Source organism: Castanea sativa, chromosome 5, assembly GCF_040712315.1.
Source record: "Castanea sativa cultivar Marrone di Chiusa Pesio chromosome 5, ASM4071231v1".
NCBI lineage: Eukaryota > Viridiplantae > Streptophyta > Magnoliopsida > Fagales > Fagaceae > Castanea > Castanea sativa.
In genome coordinates, this window is record NC_134017.1 from 5,759,800 (window position 1) to 5,781,244 (window position 21,445).

General features: G+C 37.3%; 1 protein-coding gene across 1 annotated transcript; it reads right to left on the reverse strand.

Moving 5' to 3' along the window:
* Positions 1-235: 235 nt before the first annotated feature.
* LOC142634613 (uncharacterized) lies at positions 236-2,226 on the reverse strand. The gene is made up of 3 exons (XM_075808908.1): positions 1,935-2,226; positions 1,112-1,533; positions 236-511 (listed from the first exon to the last, which is right to left on the reverse strand). Exons 1-3 carry the CDS (start codon positions 2,224-2,226, stop codon positions 236-238), a joined length of 990 nt encoding a protein of 329 aa, XP_075665023.1.
* Between the last annotated feature and the right edge of the window lie 19,219 nt (positions 2,227-21,445).

The following is a 21,445-nucleotide window of genomic DNA, read 5'->3' on the forward strand; positions in this document are numbered from 1 at the left end:
TCTAAGCTTGGCATTTTCCTCTTTAGTTAACCCTTCTTGAATGGCAATCCGTAGTGATGGGATCTGGCGTTCTAAGGGAAGGATAGCTTCCACTCCATAAATGAGAGAATATGAGGTCGCTTGAGTAGGCGTTCGAAATGTTATTCAATATGCCCATAATGCTTCTCCGGTTTTTTCATGCCAGTCTCGCTTAGTCTTGGATACCACTTTCTTTAACAAACTACCAAGATTTTTGTTAAAAGCTTCGGCTAATCCACTCGCTGGGGCATTGTACATAGAGGAGTTGTACTGTTATTAGCCTATTGTGAAATGGTTTGCCATTATCAATTACGATATACCAAGGGACACCATACCGATAGATCAAGGGAGTTCGAATGAAATTGACCACCATTTCTTTCTTCACTTCCCTAAGAGGCACAGCTTTTGCCCATTTCGAGAAGTAATCAGTTGCAGCCAAGATGTACAAATGGACACCGGATGATTTTGGTAATGGTCCTATTGCATCAAGCCCCTATGCATCAAAAGGCCAAGAAGCTACAGTTGGGTGTAGAGGTTCTGGTGGCTGATGGATGAAGTTTGCATGATATTGACAAGCTTCACACTTCTTAGCATACTCCATGGAATCTTGCACCATCATAGGCCAATAGTAACCCATTCGCTTGATCCTGTAGTGTAGCTTAGGACCCGATTGGTGTGCATCGCATATTCCAGAATGAGCCTCCTATAAGGCTTGTTTAGCCTCTTCCTCTCCTAAGCAACGGAGAAATAAACCATCAAATGAATGGCGAAAGAGAGTTTCTTTATAGTAAATGAATTGAGCAGCATTTCGCCGAACTTTAGTCTTGTGGCGTACATCATCCAGGAGTCTTCCATGTTGAAGGTACTCAATGATCGCTTGTCGCCATTCTTCCTTTACGACAAGGCATACAGAAATGATGTTGGCTTGCTCTTCTTCTTCTTCTTCTTCTTCAACCACGAGAGGTACCACCCACCTTTGGGAAATGGCAACTTTGGCTGTCTCTTCTTGGGATAATGCTAAGGCGGTAGCCAAATTAGCTAAAGAATCAGCCTATCTATTCTCCTTCCTTGGTATATGCTCCAATGTAATTACCTCCAAATTTGCGAGCAACTTCTTCGCATATTTGCAATAAGGGACAAGGTCTTCCTTCTTGACATTATACTGCTCCAAGATTTGGTTGATAATTAATTTGGAATCCCTAAAGATCTCGAGTTGCGATATGCCGATCTCAATGGCCATTTGTAGACCAATGATCAATGCTTGATATTCGGCTACATTGTTAGAGCAAAGTTTGCTTGATGAGAACGAGTATAGAAGTATTTGTCGTTGTGGAGAAATAAACACTACACCTGCCCCCGCTCCTTCCTGACGTGCAGCCCCATCAAAAAACATCATCCATGGTAGCATTACTTCAATGTAAAACATGTCTTCATCTAGGAAATCATCAGAGAACACCCAATCAGATGAAACTGGGTGATCAGCTAAGAAACTTGCCAATACTTGTCCTTTGATAGCTTTTTACGGAACATATGCAAGGTCGTATTATTGCAGCAAGACTGCCCATCGAGCTATACGACCCAAAACCACTGGCCTGGAGGGGACATATTTAATCGGGTCTGCCTTTGCTATCAAACGGACCATATATGCTTGCATGTAGTGCTCTAGTTTGTCTATGGCAAAGAAAAGAGTGAGACACATCTTTTCAATAAGAGAATAATTTAATTTAGCTCCATTAAGAGTTCGACTTAGATAATAAAGGGCTCTTTCTTTCCCCTCTTTATTTTCTTGTGCCATAAGAGCACCTAGAGACCTTTCTTGTGCCATAATGTATAGCACCAAAGGTTTTCTTGGGATAGGAGCACCTAAAATTGGAGGATTAAGCAAGTATCTTTTGATGCACGCAAAAGCTTGCTACAAGCCTCATCCCATTCAAAGTGTGCAACCTTCTTCATCAATCTATTGAAAGGTTGACATCGACCTGCCAATTTTGAGATAAATCGTCGTATGTAAGCTAGTTTTCCTTGCAAGCCTCTAAGTTCTTGCAGGTTCTTGGGCTTTGGCATTTTCTGGATAGCTTCAATTTTGGACTGGTCAATTTCAATACCGCGGTGCCTCACAATGAAACCAAGAAATTTCCCAGATGTTACGCCGAAAGCGCATTTGCGGGGGTTCATTTTAAGCTGATATTTTCTTAAGCGATTGAACATGGATCGCAAATCTACAAAATGGTCTTCCCTCCTTTTTGTTTTAACCACAAATTATCGACATAACACTCCACGTACTTATGAAGTACATTATCAAAGATCTTTTGCATGGCCCGTTGATAAGTAGCATTAGTGTTCTTTAATCCAAAAGGCATTACTTTGTAACAGTAAATGCCTTTAAGGGTATGAAAAGCTGTAAACTCTTCATCCTTAGGATTCATTCAAATTTGGTTATAACCTAAAGAACCATCCATGAAAGATAAGGCTTCATGACTAGTAGTGGCGTCAACCATGACCTCAGTGATGGGTAATGGAAAATCATTCTTGGGACATGCATTGTTCAAATCACGAAAGTCAACGCACACTCGGATTTTTCTATTCTTCTTTTTGATAGGGACGATGTTAGCAATCCATTCCGGATACTGTACTTCACGAATGAAGCTCGCCTCAATTAGCTTATTGACCTCAGTTTCTATTTGAGGGATAAGCTCCGGCCGAAAGTGTCTTTGATCTTGTTTTACTGGGCGCACACCCTTCTTTACTGCCAAATGGTGTAAAGCAATACTTGGATTGAGCCCAGGCATTTCTTTATAAGTCCAAGAAAACACATCTTTATATTCTACCAGGAGCTTGAGGTATCCTTCTTCTTCTTTAGGAGTGAGAAGGGCATTGATGAAAGTTGGTTGGGGTTCTTCAATAGTTCCTAAATTGATCTCTTTAAGTTCATCAACTGTAGCATATACTCCATCTTCCAAGGCTAGGGGAGCTTCATCGACCTCATCCTTGGTGGCTTCAACATCTGACAATGTATCTTCTTCTACTGTAATATGAAATGAGGATGATACATCTTCAATTTGCTCATTGTGGACGAGTGACTGACTTGTGTGTACAATAGTTCGCCTTTTGACTTTGAGAGCTCCTTTAGTGTTGATATCTAAGATAAAGTTACATTTCTTGAGTGAAGGAATACTACTCTGGATCTCATCATTAGCTTTCTCCTCCTTTTGAACCTTAAAGTTTATTGAGTTTTGAGAGCAACTATCAATGCGCCTTTTTGTTGCCCCCAATCGATTAAAGACTGATCCACACGTAAAAGTGTCCTGACTTTGTGTTAAACAAGCCGTATTTAACCTGTCGAACACTATAATTCGTGACGATGAAGCCTTAATACGATCGAATACTGAGATGCGTGATGAAGAGTGATCTTTTCTTTGATCCGAACTTTCAGCGGCTTCCACTATTATGTATTGGGAACTTGAAGCATTGCTTCTTTTATTGATCCATATTTGAGCCGGTTGTTCTAGAGTATATCCTATTCCGGTCTTTGGGATAGAAATTTCGTGCCCTTCGAACCGCATTTTCCTTTGTGTTTTACCAAGGCCGTGCATCTTTTCTCCAGTGGCTTCTAGAATTAGTTTCCCTAGGTCCCCTTGTTTTAAGATATCGTAGCCTACTTTGGCTAACAGCCTATACGCCTTTGGATCGAACCATTCTTTCATCTGCTTACTTGGTAGAATACCATGCTCTATCAGACTTTGTGAAGACCTCACGAATCCATTTAGTGCCTTCGAGGGCAAAGGATTTGTGGATGAAGTTAAAGGCATAACATGATTTTCTTTCAATATGGCTACATCCTTCATCGTGAGCTTTGTAGGCGGTCTTCGCATGTCCATTGTAGATTGAAGGTATTTTGAGAATGGTGATTGTCCGTTCTTGAGGTGTGATAATGGTGCATAACGGAGGAATGGAGGGTTATTGGAAGGCGTTGAACTTTTCGCTCTCACTGAATTAATGGTAGATTCACTAGACTAATCATTCCCATATCCTAGATCTTCCTTTAGGGAAGGAATATCCTTTCTAGTGATGAATTTAACATGCTTCTTTTCACCATGCTTGCTTTTCATGGACGGGATTTCAATCGAGAGAACTTCATTAGGGATGTCATCTTTTACATAAAACTTTACGTCAGCAAAGTGAGCTCCAATCTCAACAAAAGGCTTCAAGTCGACATTGACTTTCTTTATTCCACTTTGAAGATACTTGAAACATTGGTGCAAAGTTGACGGCACTATTCCGTTCCCATGGATCCACGGACGTCCTAACAACATGTTGTAGGTTGTCTTGGCATCAGTGACATGGAACAAAACGTTGCTTGTCAATTCTCCAATGATTAATTCCAAGTGTATCATGCCGATGGCGCGTTGTCCTCCTTGGTTAAAACCTTGTATGACCAAGCAGCTGTGCGATAATTCCTCCATAGCAAGACCAAGTTGTCTCATTGTCATTTTCGGTAGTATATTAATAGCTGAACCTCCGTTAATGAGAATGCGATCAATCTTTTGTTCACAAGCATAACTAGAGACATAAAGTGGACGATTGTGAGGCTTAGAGCCTAACAATAGATCCTCATCAGTGAAAGTTAAGTCTGGAGAGCACACGCAACATTCCTGTGTTTGTTTAAGTGTATTGGTATAAGGGGTGTACATCTCTAGCTCTTCAAGAGCTTGGGTGATCCCTTCTTTTGGTGAAGTGGAGGATTGCGAGGGTTCAACTTAATTAACCTAAGACTTGAGTTGCTCTAAAGATGACAAAGTCTCATTTGAACTACCATGGTCAACACCCTTTTTTTGTCATTAACTTCGTAACGAGAGACCATGTGAACAACCGCCGCTGACTTATTTTGAAAGAATTTTATAGGGAAGAATTCTTTCAATGTGACGAGACTTCGAAATTTTTAGGTTTGTGCCGAATCATCATACATTTTTGTTCTCATTCTTTCTTACCTAATATCATTCTTTCTTCTTGACTGAGGCTGAATTTGGTTTTGTGCTCTTCTGGACTCTTGGGTGATCAAATGAAGAGGGAATGCTCATCTCTTCTTCCATCTCCTGCGAGTAACCATCGTCCAACCCTCTTCCTCATTCACTGTTGACTTTTTATCAGCATTTGAGTTATAATCAGATGTGAGAGCTGAACTTGAACAAGTTCCAAAGTACCAAATCGGATGAGCGTGGTATTTGCCCCTTGCTTAGTAGTTGGAGACATGCAACTAGGTAACCTGCAAGCAAATGTTGCAAGGTTTAACTAAGCAACATCATTAACATCTAAGTCAATTTTCCTTTCCTTGGCTATCTTCATGATGAGTTCTTTAAGAACAAAGCATTTTTGGATTGGATGGCTTATGATGCGATGATACTTACAATAGTTCGGGTCATCAACTTTTCCTATCTCTTTCGGTCGTTTTCATTCTAGCAATTCAATTAATTTCAACTTGGGCAGTTTTTCTAGCATTTTAGGCATATCGGCATCTAGGAAAGGATACACCTTTTTTTCCCATTCCTTGAGTGATGAGCAACGCGTCTCGCGTCGTTGGCCTCCCTCAGGTCTCTTCTCATTAGCCTTCACATTTCCTGTTGAAATTTGGCAAGGTTGATATTCATGGAGTCTTTGACATTTATTTTCGTATTCCTGTCATTTTTCTTTATTTCCTGAATTTCTTTCCTTTCTTCAGGTACGGGAGGTTTCGTATTTCCATGGCTAGAGATACTCAATTCCATGTCGTGCGCACGAATTGCCAATTCTTCGAATATTTGGGGTTTTATCCCTTGCAGGATGTACAGAAGTCCCCAGTGCATGCCTTGGATGCACATTTCTATTGCAGATATTTCAGACAGTCTATCCTTACAGTCTAGACTCAAAGAATGCCACTGATTGATATAGTCAACAACAGGCTCGTCTTTCCACTGCTTAGTATTGGTAAGCTCCATCATGCTTACCGTACGACATGTGCTATAGAACCAGTTAAGGAACTCCCTTTCCAGCTGTTCCCAACTATCAATTGACTCGGGTTTTGTATACCAATCAAAGGCATTCCCTTTTAGTGAACAAACAAACTACTTTACAAAAAGGCCTTCTTGAGTCCCTGCGTTCTCACAGGTTTCTACAAAGTGAGCAACGTATTGCTTAGGGTTTCCCTTGCCATCAAATTGCAAGAACTTGGGGTGTTGATACCCATTTGGCATTCTCATATTGTCAACGCGCTTTGTATAGGGCTTTGAATATATGAGAGAATTTGTAGAAGAACCTCCATATTGTGCTCGTATGGTATTCATGATCATGTCCTGCAATTGTTGGACAGATATCGAGGTCATTGAGGTGGAATGTCCTTGTTGAGAAGTACCTTCACCCCCTTTTTTCTTATCACCCCTAGCATTTTCTCCCTTCAAGGTAAAGTCAGGTGTGTGCTCAAGGTCAAGGTTTGATTCACCCGAATCTTGTACCTCTAGTTTGTTCATCAGGGTTGCAATTTGGACATCCTTATCTTCAAGTGCTTTTGTGGGAAGGGTGACTCTTTGTTCCATTTTAGCCATCTTTTCTTGCATGGTAGAGGTGTTTGTGATCATCACTAGCATGACCTCTAGATATGATGGAGAAAATGATGAGACAGGATGAGTCAAAGGTATTTTATTCCTTAAGTTTCTCATCACGGGTGAAGAGTCGATAGAAAAGGTCTTTGTTGGGGATGATTCATTATTGATCTCAAAATCTTTCAAGACAGATGAATCCTTAGCGGTAGCTTTCCTATTTGCAAGAAAGTTTAGAGAGATGGTATTATGAAGCTTGCTTTCTTTGGTTGGTTGGGGTTGCAGTTGATCAAGAGGTTTGGACCGATTACAAGTGATTGGGCCGACATAATCATCTGCAACGGAAGCATTAATCACCGATTTTTTAGCATTCTTGTTAGAGGCCATCGAAGTTGATAGCCAATCGAATTTCTTTTCTTTTGAAGGAGAAAGAGATGAGAGGCAGAGAGGTCCCACCGGGCGTGCCAGAATTTGTAGACGACTAAGTTCATAGTTTGAAATAAATGAAACAAGTAAAATAGTTTCACAAATGCAAATTTGTATTGATGAATGTATGGTACAATTCTCTGTAATTACAAAAGAGTGATCCTCTGATTCGATCTACTTGAAAGATTTGTTAATTGGAATTATGGTAATATAATTTTGATTCGAACACCGAATATACTTCAATTTGGCTAAGGTTTGTGGTTTGTTGATTTGTGGTTTGTTGAGGTTTCTAGAGGCTTTCGAGCTTGATTCCAGTGAACTTTGAGATCTAGGTTGACAGCTTGGATGGTTTTTGCTTCGAATATTCTTTGGTTTTGAAGTTGAAGTTCTTGGAGGCTTCGGGGCTTGATTCCTGCAGAGCTTTTGTATTTCTGAGTGCTTTTGAATCTTCTTCAATGCTACTTATGCTCTAGATGGCTTTTTTGTGTCCCCTTAAATGTCTTAGGAAGGCTTCTATTTATAGGAGTTTGAGGGTGGGTGAGCGACACGTGGCGGAGTCTGATTGGTGACACATGTCATAGCCTGAAAAAAACAATTAAATAAAATAAATCTTATATTCAATGCTCATATATATTTGTGAAAATTCTTTATTCTTTACTAAGAATCAATATAGCTAAAAACAATTAAATAAAATACATCATATATTCAATAATCAGATATATTTGTGATAATTCTTTACTTGAAATCAGTAATACAATAGAAATAAAATTGTAACAATTGTAAACAATTTTCAGTAGTTAAAATATGCAAAATAAAACCAATTAGGATAAGGTTACTTACCTCCAAAAGCTATTCCAAAAGAAACTTTTCCCTAACACTTCCCCTAAAATCCTTAGATATCACCTAGAACAATTTTCAAATATTTTTACTCAATAATCAAATAATTTAAGGACTTATAATGGTACCCGACCAACAGAAGAATACTAAAATATCCAATAATTTCTCTTTATTATCTCAAAATAAAAATCCATGTATTCAATATATATATATATATATATATATATGCTGCCACTAACAAAACTTAGGATACATATAATCATTTAGGGTCAAATGCATCGCCTAGACCATCTTCTATAGTTCTACACGTGTTTTTTTTTTTTTTTTTTTTCCTGCCACTGCCACCTCTAGTTTTCTTTTGACATGAGCACAAATCACACAAACCAAACTCTGCCATAAGCATTTATTGAAACACTATTCTTCCTCTACCAAGTCAATAACAAATAATAATATATTAGAAAGAAGTTGGTGTTCCTTCCTTTTGTCAAGCGTTTTTTTTTTCTCAATCAATCTGATACAATTTCCTTAAGAAAATTACGATGAACAAACCCATGCGGCCATGGCTAAAGAAAGTCTCACTGTTGGGCAAAATACTCACATAAGAAAATATTCTAATACCACATAAAGTCTAAATTTGACAAAAGAATAAGATTTCATAAGCTCTTACCTCAAGAGTGTAGTCAATCCAAAAGGAACTTTTCCCTAACACTTCACTTAAAATCCTTAGATATCACCTAGAACAATTTTCAAATATTTTTACTCAATAATCAAATAATTTAAGAAGGACTTATTATGGTACCCGAACAACAGAAAGAATACTAAAATATCCAATAATTTCTCTTTATTATCTCAAAATAAAAATCCTTGTATTCAATATATATATATACTACTATTTAAGGAGCTTCCCCTGTTTGAATTCCACTTACAAGTTTTCAACTAACGAGGATAAATATGTAAATTAAAACTCCTACACTTTAAAACCCACAAACTCATGTAGGTTTTGCAGTTTCTATCTCACTTTCTATCTCTCATTCTTCTTCAGATTGAAGATATTTAGTTTAGCTCTACATCCTCCTTTCTTTTTCTTCGATTAAAGACATTTATTGTCAGAGGCTCCAAAAATTTTCAGGTTCTATCTTTCGCAAGTTTCTCTTTGTTTTCTTTTCTTTGGTTTATAAATGACTTTCTTTGAGTTCTACTTCTTCTTCTTTTTTTTTTTCTTTTTTTTTTATATGTATCACGATAACTCTATTTTTTTTCCTTTTTTTTTAAATGTAATTTTGAAAATTCGATTAATGATCAAAATATAAATGATCAATTACTTATGGACAAGGGTCTTTTTTAAGGGGGGAGGAATGAGATGTACATGTATTTGGAATTGTGGGTCCACTAGACTAATTGTTGGAGTTTTAGTTTTCATGGAGCAATATTTTGATCAGGTTAAAGACATTTTTGTTGAACCAAAAGTTGTACCACCTCGACTTTTCTCATCCAAGAAGCTATCTAGCGTGTGAGAAGCAACTCGGAAAGATCAAACAATAAATTTTAGATTAAGCCCTTGAGGACAAAGGCTGATTTCAATGGCGAAGGAATGTTACGTATGTTAATTTGTTAGGAAATAATATTAATGTTTATTTATTAGTTGTTTCATGTTTATTGAGAATTATCATGTTTATAGGTATTTGTTAAGATAGGGATTTGTGCGAGTAGGAAGTTGTTAGTATTTGATTTGTATTTGGATTGTGTTATTAGTGTTAGTGGTGTCTTAGTTTTAGGAGTACAGCCATTGTGGCCATAAGTTTAGGAGGAGATGTGCTCCATTGCTTTAGGTCTTTAACGTTACTTTACTTTACCTGAATTTATCTATCAATATCTTATCTATACTATTATTTAAGGGGCTTCTCCTATTTGGATTCCTCATTTTTTAGTTCAAAAATGCCCCTACAGCCCTATGTTTAAGTAGAGACAAAATTAAAGGACAATCTGGTAAAAATACATGTCTAACTTGCACTAAAATATTGCCTACAATATAGGAACACTCTTCCACTAACCCACTTCTTCAAAGTAACTATACGTTTATTTTATTTTTTTTAAATAGAAAAATAAGTTAAACAACCCATCCTATGTTTAAGTAGACTAAAGGACAATCTGGTAAAAATGCAACTCTAACTCCCACTAAAACATTACCTAAAAAATATGACCACTCTCCCATTAATTTTTAAATTGATTTATTCACTTATAAATTAAAATTTTAAAATTAAAATTATATATATAAAATAATTATATACAGTTTTTTTATAAAAAAAATAGGACCACTAAAAAAAAGCCTCATCGCACGCGCGAAGCGCGTGTGATGAGGCTATTATATATATATATATATATATATATATATATATATATATATATATATATATATATCCTATGCTGCCACTAACAAAACTTAGGATACATATAATCATTTAGGGTCAAATGCACTGCCTAGACCATCTTCTATAGTTCTACACGTGTTCTTTTTTCTTTTCTTTTTTCCTGCCAATGCCGCCTCTAGTTTTCTTTTGACATGAGGACAAATCACACAAACCAAGCTCTGCCATAAGCTTTTATTGAAACACTATTCTTCCTCTACCAAGTCAATAACAAATAATAATATATTAGAAAGAAGTTGGTGTTCCTTCCTTTCGTCAAGCGTTTTTTTTTCTCAATCAATCCGATACAGTTTCTTTAAGAAAATTATGATGAACAGACCCATGCGGCCATGGCTAAAGAAAGTCTCACTGTTGGGCAAAATACTCACATAAGAAAATATTCTAATACCACATAAAGTCTAAATTTTACAAAAGAATAAGATTTCTTAAGCTCTTACATCAAGAGTGTAGTCAATCCTTCTCTACTTCAGTCATTTGAGTAGTCTCCTCTCTCAAAATATCTCTCAATATACGTTGACTTAATATGCTTATATATATAGCTAGGGTTTCAACCTTATTTTCTAAAAAATCCCTTATAATTATAAATTACAAAATTGACCCCACAAAAGATTTACTTAAATACCCTTCCTTTTAATCTTTTTTTTTCCAGGTATTACAGGTAGCGATTGAGCTACAAGAACCTTAGCAGACCTATTCTTATTATAGATCACATAAGATTGACAATATCTTAAGATGACGTTATCTTAGAAATTATAACAAAATAAATATCAATTAGCTTCACTATTTTCGAGGTGTAATTTGATTTTGGTGATTCACGTTTTGGGAGGCTCTCATATTCATCATTACATTCTGTAATTTTTTGTTGTGCATTCGTAAGCATAGTTGCCTCTTCCGCATAGGATTGTGTACCTATAGCGTTTCTTGCAAGAAGCATTTTCTCATGTACCACCCCTATATCGGTTTGGCAATTCGAAATTCGAGTCCTATCCAGTGGGTTTGTGAGTTGTATAAGAAGATTTCTGATTTCACCATGGGCATCGAAAATGAGTCCTAGCCTGTAATACTCTCTAGGTCTGAAAGTAAAGCTGACACGCAAAAATCATAGTCCATGGACTTTTTGCAAACGCTTTCAATAAGGGCTCGATCTGCATTAGAAACAATGTATAAAAGAGAGGTGACTAGTAGTGGGATTATCAAGATTGACAGGCAACTAATTGGAGATGCCATTTTTTTTTAAAGTTCTTTGTCATGAATGATATTGTTGATTCATGTATCTTTTGGCTTCTTATTTATAACTAGCATTTAACCTGCGCAATGTGCGGGGTCATTTTACTTATTAGAAGACAATAAAATGCACTAAAATTCTTATGGGGCATGTATAATTTAACTGATTGTTAAAATAAACCAACGTTAAACTGTTAAACTTTAATTATGGAAACAATATTTTATAACAATTATAAAAAAGCTGTATAGAACAACCTAACATAAAAATTATATACATAAAAAATCAATAGACATATACAAATGTTATAATGAATTATAGAATCAATTTAAAATGTAAGATAAATATATATGGTACAAATAGATAAATATAAGGTTTGTCAAGCAAGATGAGGTTTGGGAAGAAAAAAAAAAAGTCTATCTACATCTTGTGATAACAACAAAGACACAGCAAGTATTAGGGTAATTTCTATCATAGATAAGGGTAATTTCTATCTTCACCTTCTGATCATGATGAAAATGCAACCACCAAGAACCTATTATGATATTGCACATCAACCTATTATGATGTAGCACATCAAGGGAAATAATTAATAAATCAACTAAAGAATAAAACATACATACAGACACATAAACAAAACATAACTCTCACAGCAAACCCTTAGGCAATGTGTTTTAACTTCCTTAAACAATGTGGCTCAAGCCACAACAAACCCTTATATGTAAATTAATGGGGGTAAAACCCAAAGACTTGACACTTCACAGCAAAGATTGAAAAATTATAAAAATGGAAAATAATTTGAATTGAAATTAAGTCAAATCATTTTTTTCATAGCAAATTTAGTAAAGAAAATTGAGTATAGCACATACACAGCACTGAAAGAGTGAAAAGTAAAAATGGAGATAAAGGGAAATATACATTAAGTTTGAATTATAACACATCCTAGTAAAGAAAATTGTCAACAAAAGAAAAAAAAAAAACCTTCAAATGATCGAAGTTCAATCAAACAAAACTTTCAATTTATGTAAGCAGAAAAGGTGACATGGTAAGTTCACTTTTTCCCTTAACATAAAAACAAAACAATTAATTATGAAATTCAAAGGTTACTCCAAAAGAATAATGCCTTAAGCCTTGTCCTTGGACTTGCTCATAATACAACAATACATATAATTAATAGAAATAAAGAAATGCACTTGCTCAAAAATAATAATTAATTAAAATAAAAAAGAAGTTCTACTTATTAAAATCTTTCAAATACTTTATTCCTTGCGTAATGACATCCTGCTTCATCTCTAAATCTTGTAGGTCCAAAGTTGTTAACAACCATGCCCTTGAACATTGCGTTTAATCTCATAATTTCTTCATCAGCTAAACATAAATTAAATATCATTAGCCAATGTAAAAAATATTCCTAAACCTAGAAAAGCTTACACAACTCAAGTTCAATCTTGACCAAGGAAAATCCAATAAATAAGAAAAACAAAGTAAAAATAAACATGACATGATAAAAATTCTAAGATAGCTTGGCTATATTTATACACACAAAAGTTAATGGCCACACACCCACATAAGTCAATTTTTTTTTATACATGTGTGTGCACCAACATGTAATTGTTGAAACAATCGGCCACCATAAACCAAAGTGTAAAATCATCTTCACGTTTGCAAGAACCTTTTCTATCATCTATATTTAACTAAAGAGAATAATCACATAATATTCATAAAATTTTAAAATAAATATAGTAAGAAGCACAAAGTTTGACTACAAACTCGCTTATAACCAAGTCTACAACTCCCACTAAAAAAATTAACATATTTACATATTTTGAAAATTGAACTGTTGGATTGCATATTCTTTATGTTTTTAACACGCGTGTCAAATTTCATACCAATTAGATTTACTATTCAATATGAAAAGAAAACTGTAAAATAAGAAAAAATGACCCTTGAATAGCTAAATCAGGTTGTTGCATAATACCACATCTTTCCAAAGTACTATGAAATCATAGGATGGTACTTTGGCGATACTTAGTGTGAAAGTATTCAAGTTCTCTAAGTGCTACATAAAATCACAATGTCGGTCAAAATTATTCGACACGCTTAGAAAGAATTTAGTACCAATTCAAATTGATAATTCAGCATTTATAAATTGGAAAGTAAAGATGATCAATATTAAATTTGGATAACCCATTTTTCCTAAAAAATGTTCATATCCTAACACTAATTGATCAAAAAAATATCTATATTAGAATTAATTTGCAAAGGAATAATCACCAAATTCAAATATAATAAATGCAAAAATTAAAATAATTCAAAGACCTACATCATGTAAGTTAGAGAAAATTGTAAGGTGCAATGAGTACAAAAGAAATTTATAATTCTGTCAATGTGAATTAGCTACATTTAAAATTACCTGATTTTTTTTTTCTAACCTTCTCACACTTCCAAAAATCTTCTTAAGTACCTCTTTGTTTGATTTTTGAATGCCCTTACAAACACAAAGTGTCATTGAGCAGCATTTAGAAATTCACCCAGTGAAAGATTGTTAAAATTTTGTACTTTGAAAAATTAAATTGAAATCTTATAAACATGAGAATGTACTTAGTGACTCTAGTGGAAAACACTTGAACAACATGGCTAACCTTCCAAGATAGCAAAATATTATAACAAATTAATATGCATCAAACATGATAAGAGCAAGAAACTAAATGCATATGAATGGATAAATAAGAAACGATAACGTGTTAAAATTTAAAACAACAATTCCATAGCGAAAGAGTAAAGGGTTCTTCAAATTGTTCATATTGTTAAAAGGAAACAACAATTTCTGAAAATTTTATTGATTCTATTCTTTTAAAAAACAGGTGGAGCACATCACTAAACAAATATTTGAAATAAATAAATATTGGGACTTGAAGCTCAAATATTTGACATCTAAAAATATTTGTCACGGTCTGTATTTCTCTGCAGCTGTTGGTCTACATTTTCTACAATCTGCATACTTGTTGCTCTGAATTTCTCTGCGCGTACCTATTGGTTTGTACTTCTCTACTGTATTGAGCTTCTTGTTCTTTCTGTTTTCAGCTTCTTGTTTCCTCTGTATTTGGATTTCAGGGCTGTCTTATATGTATTTGTTTTCATCTATTATCAACAAATAGGAACGAAAATCCAATTCAAATGCAAAGTTTGCAATCTTAGCCCTATTGATCAAATATGGCCTACCTCATTCTACATTACAAAGTGTGTGTATACCAATGAAATACAATTTAAAAATAAAATTGACACAATCATTGTGATATGTGAACTATATGGGGAACAAATCTAATATAGAGAAGTATATATGGGAAAAACTTGATAACAATGCTGGTGCGGACACAAGATACAGGCCCCCAATTATACACATGCATGGGAGGAAGAGCAAAAAGAAGACGGCCCAACCTGTGGCCTTATGGATGGAGCCTATTAGTTATTAGGCTTGAGATTAAGCAAGCCCGAGCATTTAATAATTAGGGTTTCTTTATGCATTTTGTTGTTAGCTATTTAAACACTTTTTCTGATTATTGTAAGACAGCTTTTGAGAACTATTAAAAACGTGTGATTTCTTTTATGCTGGTGCCGACTCCAGTTTTCTTGGTGCTGACTCCAAGCAACCTTTAGATGCTGACTCCTAGGGTTTATCTTATTATTTTTCTTTTCTATTAGAATATTGTGGTTGTCCTACATCAGTTTTGGTATCAGAGTAGACTTCCAGTCCATACATCACCACCGTAGCCAACCACTTCAAAGCAAAATCATCAAAAAGCACTACAACCATGACCGTAACTTTCAAGTTCTTGCCCCATGAGATATTGAACAAGCCCAAACTAGCCCCTTCAATCTGTATCTACCCCCAAGCCCCACATGAGTTTCTCACCCCTAAGCTAACAGAGCAGCCAGCGATGCCTCCCAAGTCGATGGCCACCATCCGTCCCCGCCTCTGATCACAGAACCCACAGCCCACAAACCGCAAAAAAAAAAAAAAAAGGGTAACCCACGGCAAAACTAAGCAAGTAACCCACTGTCATAACCCATTAGAAACCCACCGTGGAGCCCACCAGCCACCAGCCGCCGAAACCCACAAGTCAGCACTCAGCCACCGCAGATGCATCAGTCACCCACCGCTGACACCATCATCACCCTCACCACCGCCGCTAAAGACGTTGAACCACCGCTAAAGCTGAGATCGAGATAGGTAGCCACTAGTCTCCCTGCTTCGCGCTGCCGCTGTCTTTCCCGCCATCACGCTGCCACCAACCATCGATCCTTAGCGCTAGTCAGAGTCCATTGCAGAGCCAACCTTTTTTTCCTTTTCTCCTTTTGTTAGCTTTGAGTTCTGTGGTACCTTTAAGTTCTCGTGTGACTTGTATTTTGTTATTTCTAATTTAAAAAAACAAAAACAAAAAGAAGATATTATTGTTACTGTGACAGCCCAATTGCATGTAGTGGGCTTGAGTTGTTATGCACAGGTCCACTCCAGATCCACTCACTTGAGGAGCCAGGCCCGTGACTATCTAGATCAATAAGTTGGCCACTGACTAGGGTACAATTCTTACTCTATTTTTTTTGGTGGATTCAATTTTGTCTCATTAAAAAATATTATCTTTATATTTTTTATGTGCATATCCCACCATACTCTATTGGCCTACCCATTTTGTACTCAAATTAGCTGTTTTATTATTTGTGTTTTCTTACAATACCCACTCTAAAATTCTAAAAAAAAAAAAAAAAACAAAAAGGACATAACCCAATTTCTTTGAAATATCTGATTCTCATTATTAATTATGGAGCTTATTGGAATTTGACTTTTATTTGGGCTATCTCTTAATATTGTGAACACTGTCACTATTTGACTGCAATTCATTCCTTTGATTCATCGATCAAGTCTCTACATGCACTCTTGCTTGACCTTTAATTTTACATAGAGAATTGATTACTTGAATTTTTGGGAATCTCACTTACATTCATAAATATTGTGTTGCATGCATCTACATAGTGGTCGCATCATGTCAAACCTTGAACATCAATCCACCTCCGAATCTAGGCCGTCTTTAGAGCAAACCATAGGAGACCCAGCAAAAAGTGTCCATGATTTGCTGGATAGGGTAGGGCGAATTGAAGCATCTCAAAGAGAGACCATTAACCATGAAGGAGATAACATGCTTAGGAAAAATAACCATGGTCACTTTAATAGGGATCCAAACTTTGAACATGATCACTATAATCACTATGGCCCTAGGGATTATGATGATAGGATGTCTAAGGAGAAGATAGAAGCACCAACCTTTGATGGCTGCCTAGACCCATGGGTTTTCACTGATTGGTTACGTCAAATGGAGAAATTCTTTGACTATTACCATTGGGCTGAGAATAGGAAAGTGAGGTATGCCAGGATGAAGTTAATTGGGAGAGCTGATCTTTTCTGGGAGGACCTTGAGGAAACCCTTAGGCGACGACGTGAGCCCTCCATTATTGATTGGATTGAGATGAAGGATGCACTCTCGAGGAATTATCTTTCTCCAACTTGTAGGAGCTCCCTCCTTGAGGAATGAGATCGCCTAAAACAAGGCACTGCTCCTGTGACTGAATACATAGAAAAATTCAAGAAATTCAAGAGGTGAATTCGAATAGTTGAGGAAGAGGTTGCCACACTCAATAGGTTCAAGAAAGGCGTAAATGCTAATCTACTAGGCGAGATTATCACCCGAGGGGTCACTACCTTAGGAGAAGCCTATGACCTTGCCAAGAATAGTGAGTTAGCATCCAAATCTATCTTTTGGCGACGTTTTGAGCTCCGGAGTGTTCCTACCAACCCTTTACCTTTTGCTAGCAAACCTAAACTTTCCTTACCCCCTAAGGTCAACCCCAATAGCATCCTGATAGAAAAGGAGGACAAGGGAAAAGGTGTGATTAATGAGCCCTTAAGATTAGGCTCTCGCCTCCAATGCTTCAAATGCAATGGGATTGGGCATGTCGCAGCTAGATGTCCCTCTAGGACCCTTGTCATTCAAGAGGATGATGAAAAGGTAGAAAATGTTGAAGAGCTAGTGTATGATCCAAATGCTGAAGAAGTCCAAGATGTTGAGGCCAGATGGGAAGATGATCCCAGCTACCTCGCGTGCATTAGAGCCATCTCTCCCCAGGTTGATGATTCCAAGGTTGTTTTTGGTGTCCCTAGAGTGAATGTGGTAAGGTGTGCTTTGACAAAACAAAGAGACACTGATGATTGACGAAGAAGTGCCATCTTCCAGACATACACTAAGTGTGGAGACAAAACTTGCAAGGTTATTATAGATAGTGGAAGTTGCATTAATGCGGTGTCCTCTAACGTTGTTTCTCGCCTAGGCTTGAAATTGATCCCACACCCTAACCCATGTAAAGTTTCTTGGATGGATACTTCCTCCATAGCCATAAAAGAAAGATGTGCTGTCCTACTTCAATTCCTCACCTACAAGGCGGAAATATGGTGTGACATAATTCCCATGGATGTAGGGCATATTACCTTAGGTAGACCTTGGCTTTATGATTTGGATGTCACCATTCATGAGTAATCCAATTCTTGCTCATTTATGTTTGAAGGCAAGAAGATTGTGCTTAATCCTTTGAAACCCAAGCCAATCGACATGAGCAAGAAGCCAGAAGCACCAAAGGCGAAAGGTTAAAACATCATAAGTCCAAAGGCATTTGAGAGGGTAGAAATTCAAGAATCCATTGTGTTTGTCTTAGTTGCTAGGGAACTTTATGGAGAGATCTGTAAGGAGCAACCTGAAGAAGTGAGGTCCGTGCTCTAGGAATTTAAGGACGTTTTTCTTGAGGAACTCCCCAATCATTTACCACCCATGCGTGATATCCAACACGCCATAGATTTTGTGCTCGGAGCAACCCTACCTAACTTGCCTCACTATAGGATGAGCCCTGCAGAACATGCCGAGTTGTAAAGGCAAGTAGAAGAACTACTTAGGAAGGGTTTTGTTCGTGAGAGCATGAGCCCATATGCAGTCCCTGCACTCTTAACTCCAAAGAAAGATGGGACTTGGAGGATGTGTGTTGATAGTCGTGCCATCAACAAGATCACTATGAAGTATTGTTTTCCTATCCCTCGGTTGGATGACATGTTGGATATGATGGCTGGAGCAACGATCTTCTCCAAGATAAAGTGGCTTCATCAAATTAGGGTTCGTCCAGGTGATGAGTGGAAAACTGCCTTCAAGACGAAAGATGTTTTATATGAGTGGATGGTTATGCCTTTTGGATTGTCCAATGCTCCTAGTACCTTTATAAGAGTGATGGCTCAACTGCTCAAGCCTTTTATGGGGAATTTCTTGGTTGTGTACTTTGATGACATCCTTATGTATAGTAAGTCTAGGGAGCAACACTTAGACCACCTAACTCAAGTTTGTACAACCCTTAGGAAGGAGAGTTTATATGGTAACCTCAAGAAGTGCTCTTTCTTTACCGATAAAGTTGTCTTCCTAGGTTTCATAGTGTCATTTGAAGGAGTTTCTACCGACCCCTAGAAGGTTCAAGCGATTATGGATTGGCCCGAGCCCAAAAATATACATGAGATTCAAAGCTTTCATGGGCTCGCTTCCTTTTATCGCCAATTAATCAAAGGGTTTAGTACCATTATGTCCCCCATCACTGATTACATGAAACATGGGAAGTTTATGTGGACAAAAGCTGCTACTAAGGCCTTCGACGAGGTGAAACGAAAGATGACTGAGGCACCTGTCATGCGTCTCCTTGATTTCACCAAGCCTTTTGAAGTGGAATGTGATGCCTCAGGTATTGGCATAGGGGGAGTACTTAGTCAAGAGCGCCACCCAAATGCCTATTTTAGTGAGAAGTTGAATGATGCTAAGGAAAAGTACTCCACATATGACAAAGAATTTTATGCCATTGTGTGAGCTCTTTGGCATTGGCGCCATTAACTGTTGTCTCGAGAGTTTATTATCTACTCTGATCATGAAGCTTTACGCTATCTCAATTCCCAAAAGAAGCTGAATTTTAGGCACGGTAGTTGGGTTGAATTTCTGTAACGCTACTACTCTATGGTGAAACATACTGCGGGAGTTAAGAATAAGGCTGTTGATGCACTGAGTCGAAGAGTGTCTTTGCTATTAGTCTTAAGTGTTAAGGTTACTGGGTTTGAACGACTCAAGGATGACTATCCGTCATGCCTAGATTTTGGGGAGCTCTACACTAGCCTAAGTAATGCCTCACAGCCAGTCTTGGATGAGTATACCCTTCAAGATGGTTACTTGTTCAAAGCCAACAAGTTGTGTATCCCTCGGTCATCAGAGAGAGATTTCCTAGTTTGGGAGATACATGCAGGAGGCCTTGCAGGTCATTTTGGCCGAGACAAGACAATTGAGGAAGTGGAATGTCAATTCTATTGGCCTGGTCTTAAGAGGGGCGTTGCCAAGATAGTTGATCAGTGTTGTACATGTCAACTAGCCAAACATCACAAGCAAAACACTGGCCTGTACACGCCTTTACCTGTGCCAGATCACCCGTGGCAGGATGTGAGTATGGACTTCGTGCTAGGTTTGCCTCGCACCTTTAGGAAGCATGATTCTATCCTAGTAGTTGTTGATCGCTTCTCTAAGATGGCTCATTTCCTACCATGTTCTAAGACTTCTGATGCTTCTAAGATTGCAAAGCTCTACTTTGATGTGATTGTTAAGTTTTATGGTCTTCCCAAAACCATAGTGTCTGATAGGGATGTTCGCTCTATGAGTTATTTTTGGAAGACCTTGTGGCACTTAGTAGGCACCAAATTGAAATTTTCCACGGCATTTCATCCTCAAACTGAGGTGGTTAATCATAGTCTAGGGAACCTCCTTCAGTGTTTAGTGGGTGAAGCCAATCGGAATTGGGATTCAATTCTTCCTATAGCCCAACTTTCATATAATAGCTCTGTCAATAGGTCTATAGGTGTTAGTCCTTTTGAGGTTGTGCATGGATATACACCTAGGAAGCCCTTAGATCTTTTGCCCATGTCCCCACATGTTAGGATTTTTGAATCTGCTGAGGCATTTGCACGACATGTTCATGATTTGCATACTAAGATTCACAAAAAATTCAGGTAAGTAATTCTCAATATAAAATTCATGCTGATATTCATCGACGTCATGCAGAGTTTCAGGTAGGGGATTATGTCATGATTCGGATCCGACTTGGACGGTTTCCCTCTGGGACCATTAAGAAATTGCAGAGTCGTAGTGACGGTCTGTTCAAGGTATTGAAACGAATGGGCCCAAATGCATATGTCATTGACCTTCCTCATGATTATGGTATTAGCTCCTCCTTTAATATTGAGGATCTAGTTGCTTATAAAAGCCCTACAGCTATTCCTGATACTCCTTTTGATGAGCCTTTGCTTGATCCTATTGATGCCCCTATGCCTACCCCTTTACCCTTAAATCTGCCCTATGCACATAAAGAATCTATTGATGCTATTTTAGATGAGCAGATTGTTTCTACCAGGGATGGAGGAGTTCACCATTTCCTAGTTCGGTGGCGCGGGCGACCAGATTCTGATTGCACATGGATTACCAGAGATGAGCTACAGTGACTGGATCCTAACTTACTAGAGTACTATCAGAGCTCTTCAAATTTTCACTCGATGGGGTCGAGTTCTTCTCACCCGGGGGGAGTTGGAGTGAACACAAGATATAGGCCCCCAATTATACACATGTATGGGAGGAAGAGCAAAAAGAAGACGGCCTAACCTATGGCCTTATGGATGGAGCCTATTAGTTATTGGGCTTGAGATTAAGCAAGCCCGAGCATTTAATAATTAGGGTTTCTTTATGCATTTTTTTGTTAGCTATTTAAACACTTTTTCTGATTATTGTAAGACAGCTTTTGAGAATTATTAAAAACGTGCGATTTCTTTTACACTGGTG

Coding starts and splice junctions, on each gene's coding strand:
- LOC142634613 (XM_075808908.1), bottom strand. CDS start 2,226: ATGTTCAATCGCTTAAGAAAATATCAGCTTAAAATGAACCCCCGCAAA. Junction 1,534..1,934: donor CTTTGAATGGGATGAGGCTT/GTAGCAAGCTTT, acceptor TTCCGTAAAAAG/CTATCAAAGGACAAGTATTG. Junction 512..1,111: donor AGTTGCTCGCAAATTTGGAG/GTAATTACATTG, acceptor TTTGATGCATAG/GGGCTTGATGCAATAGGACC.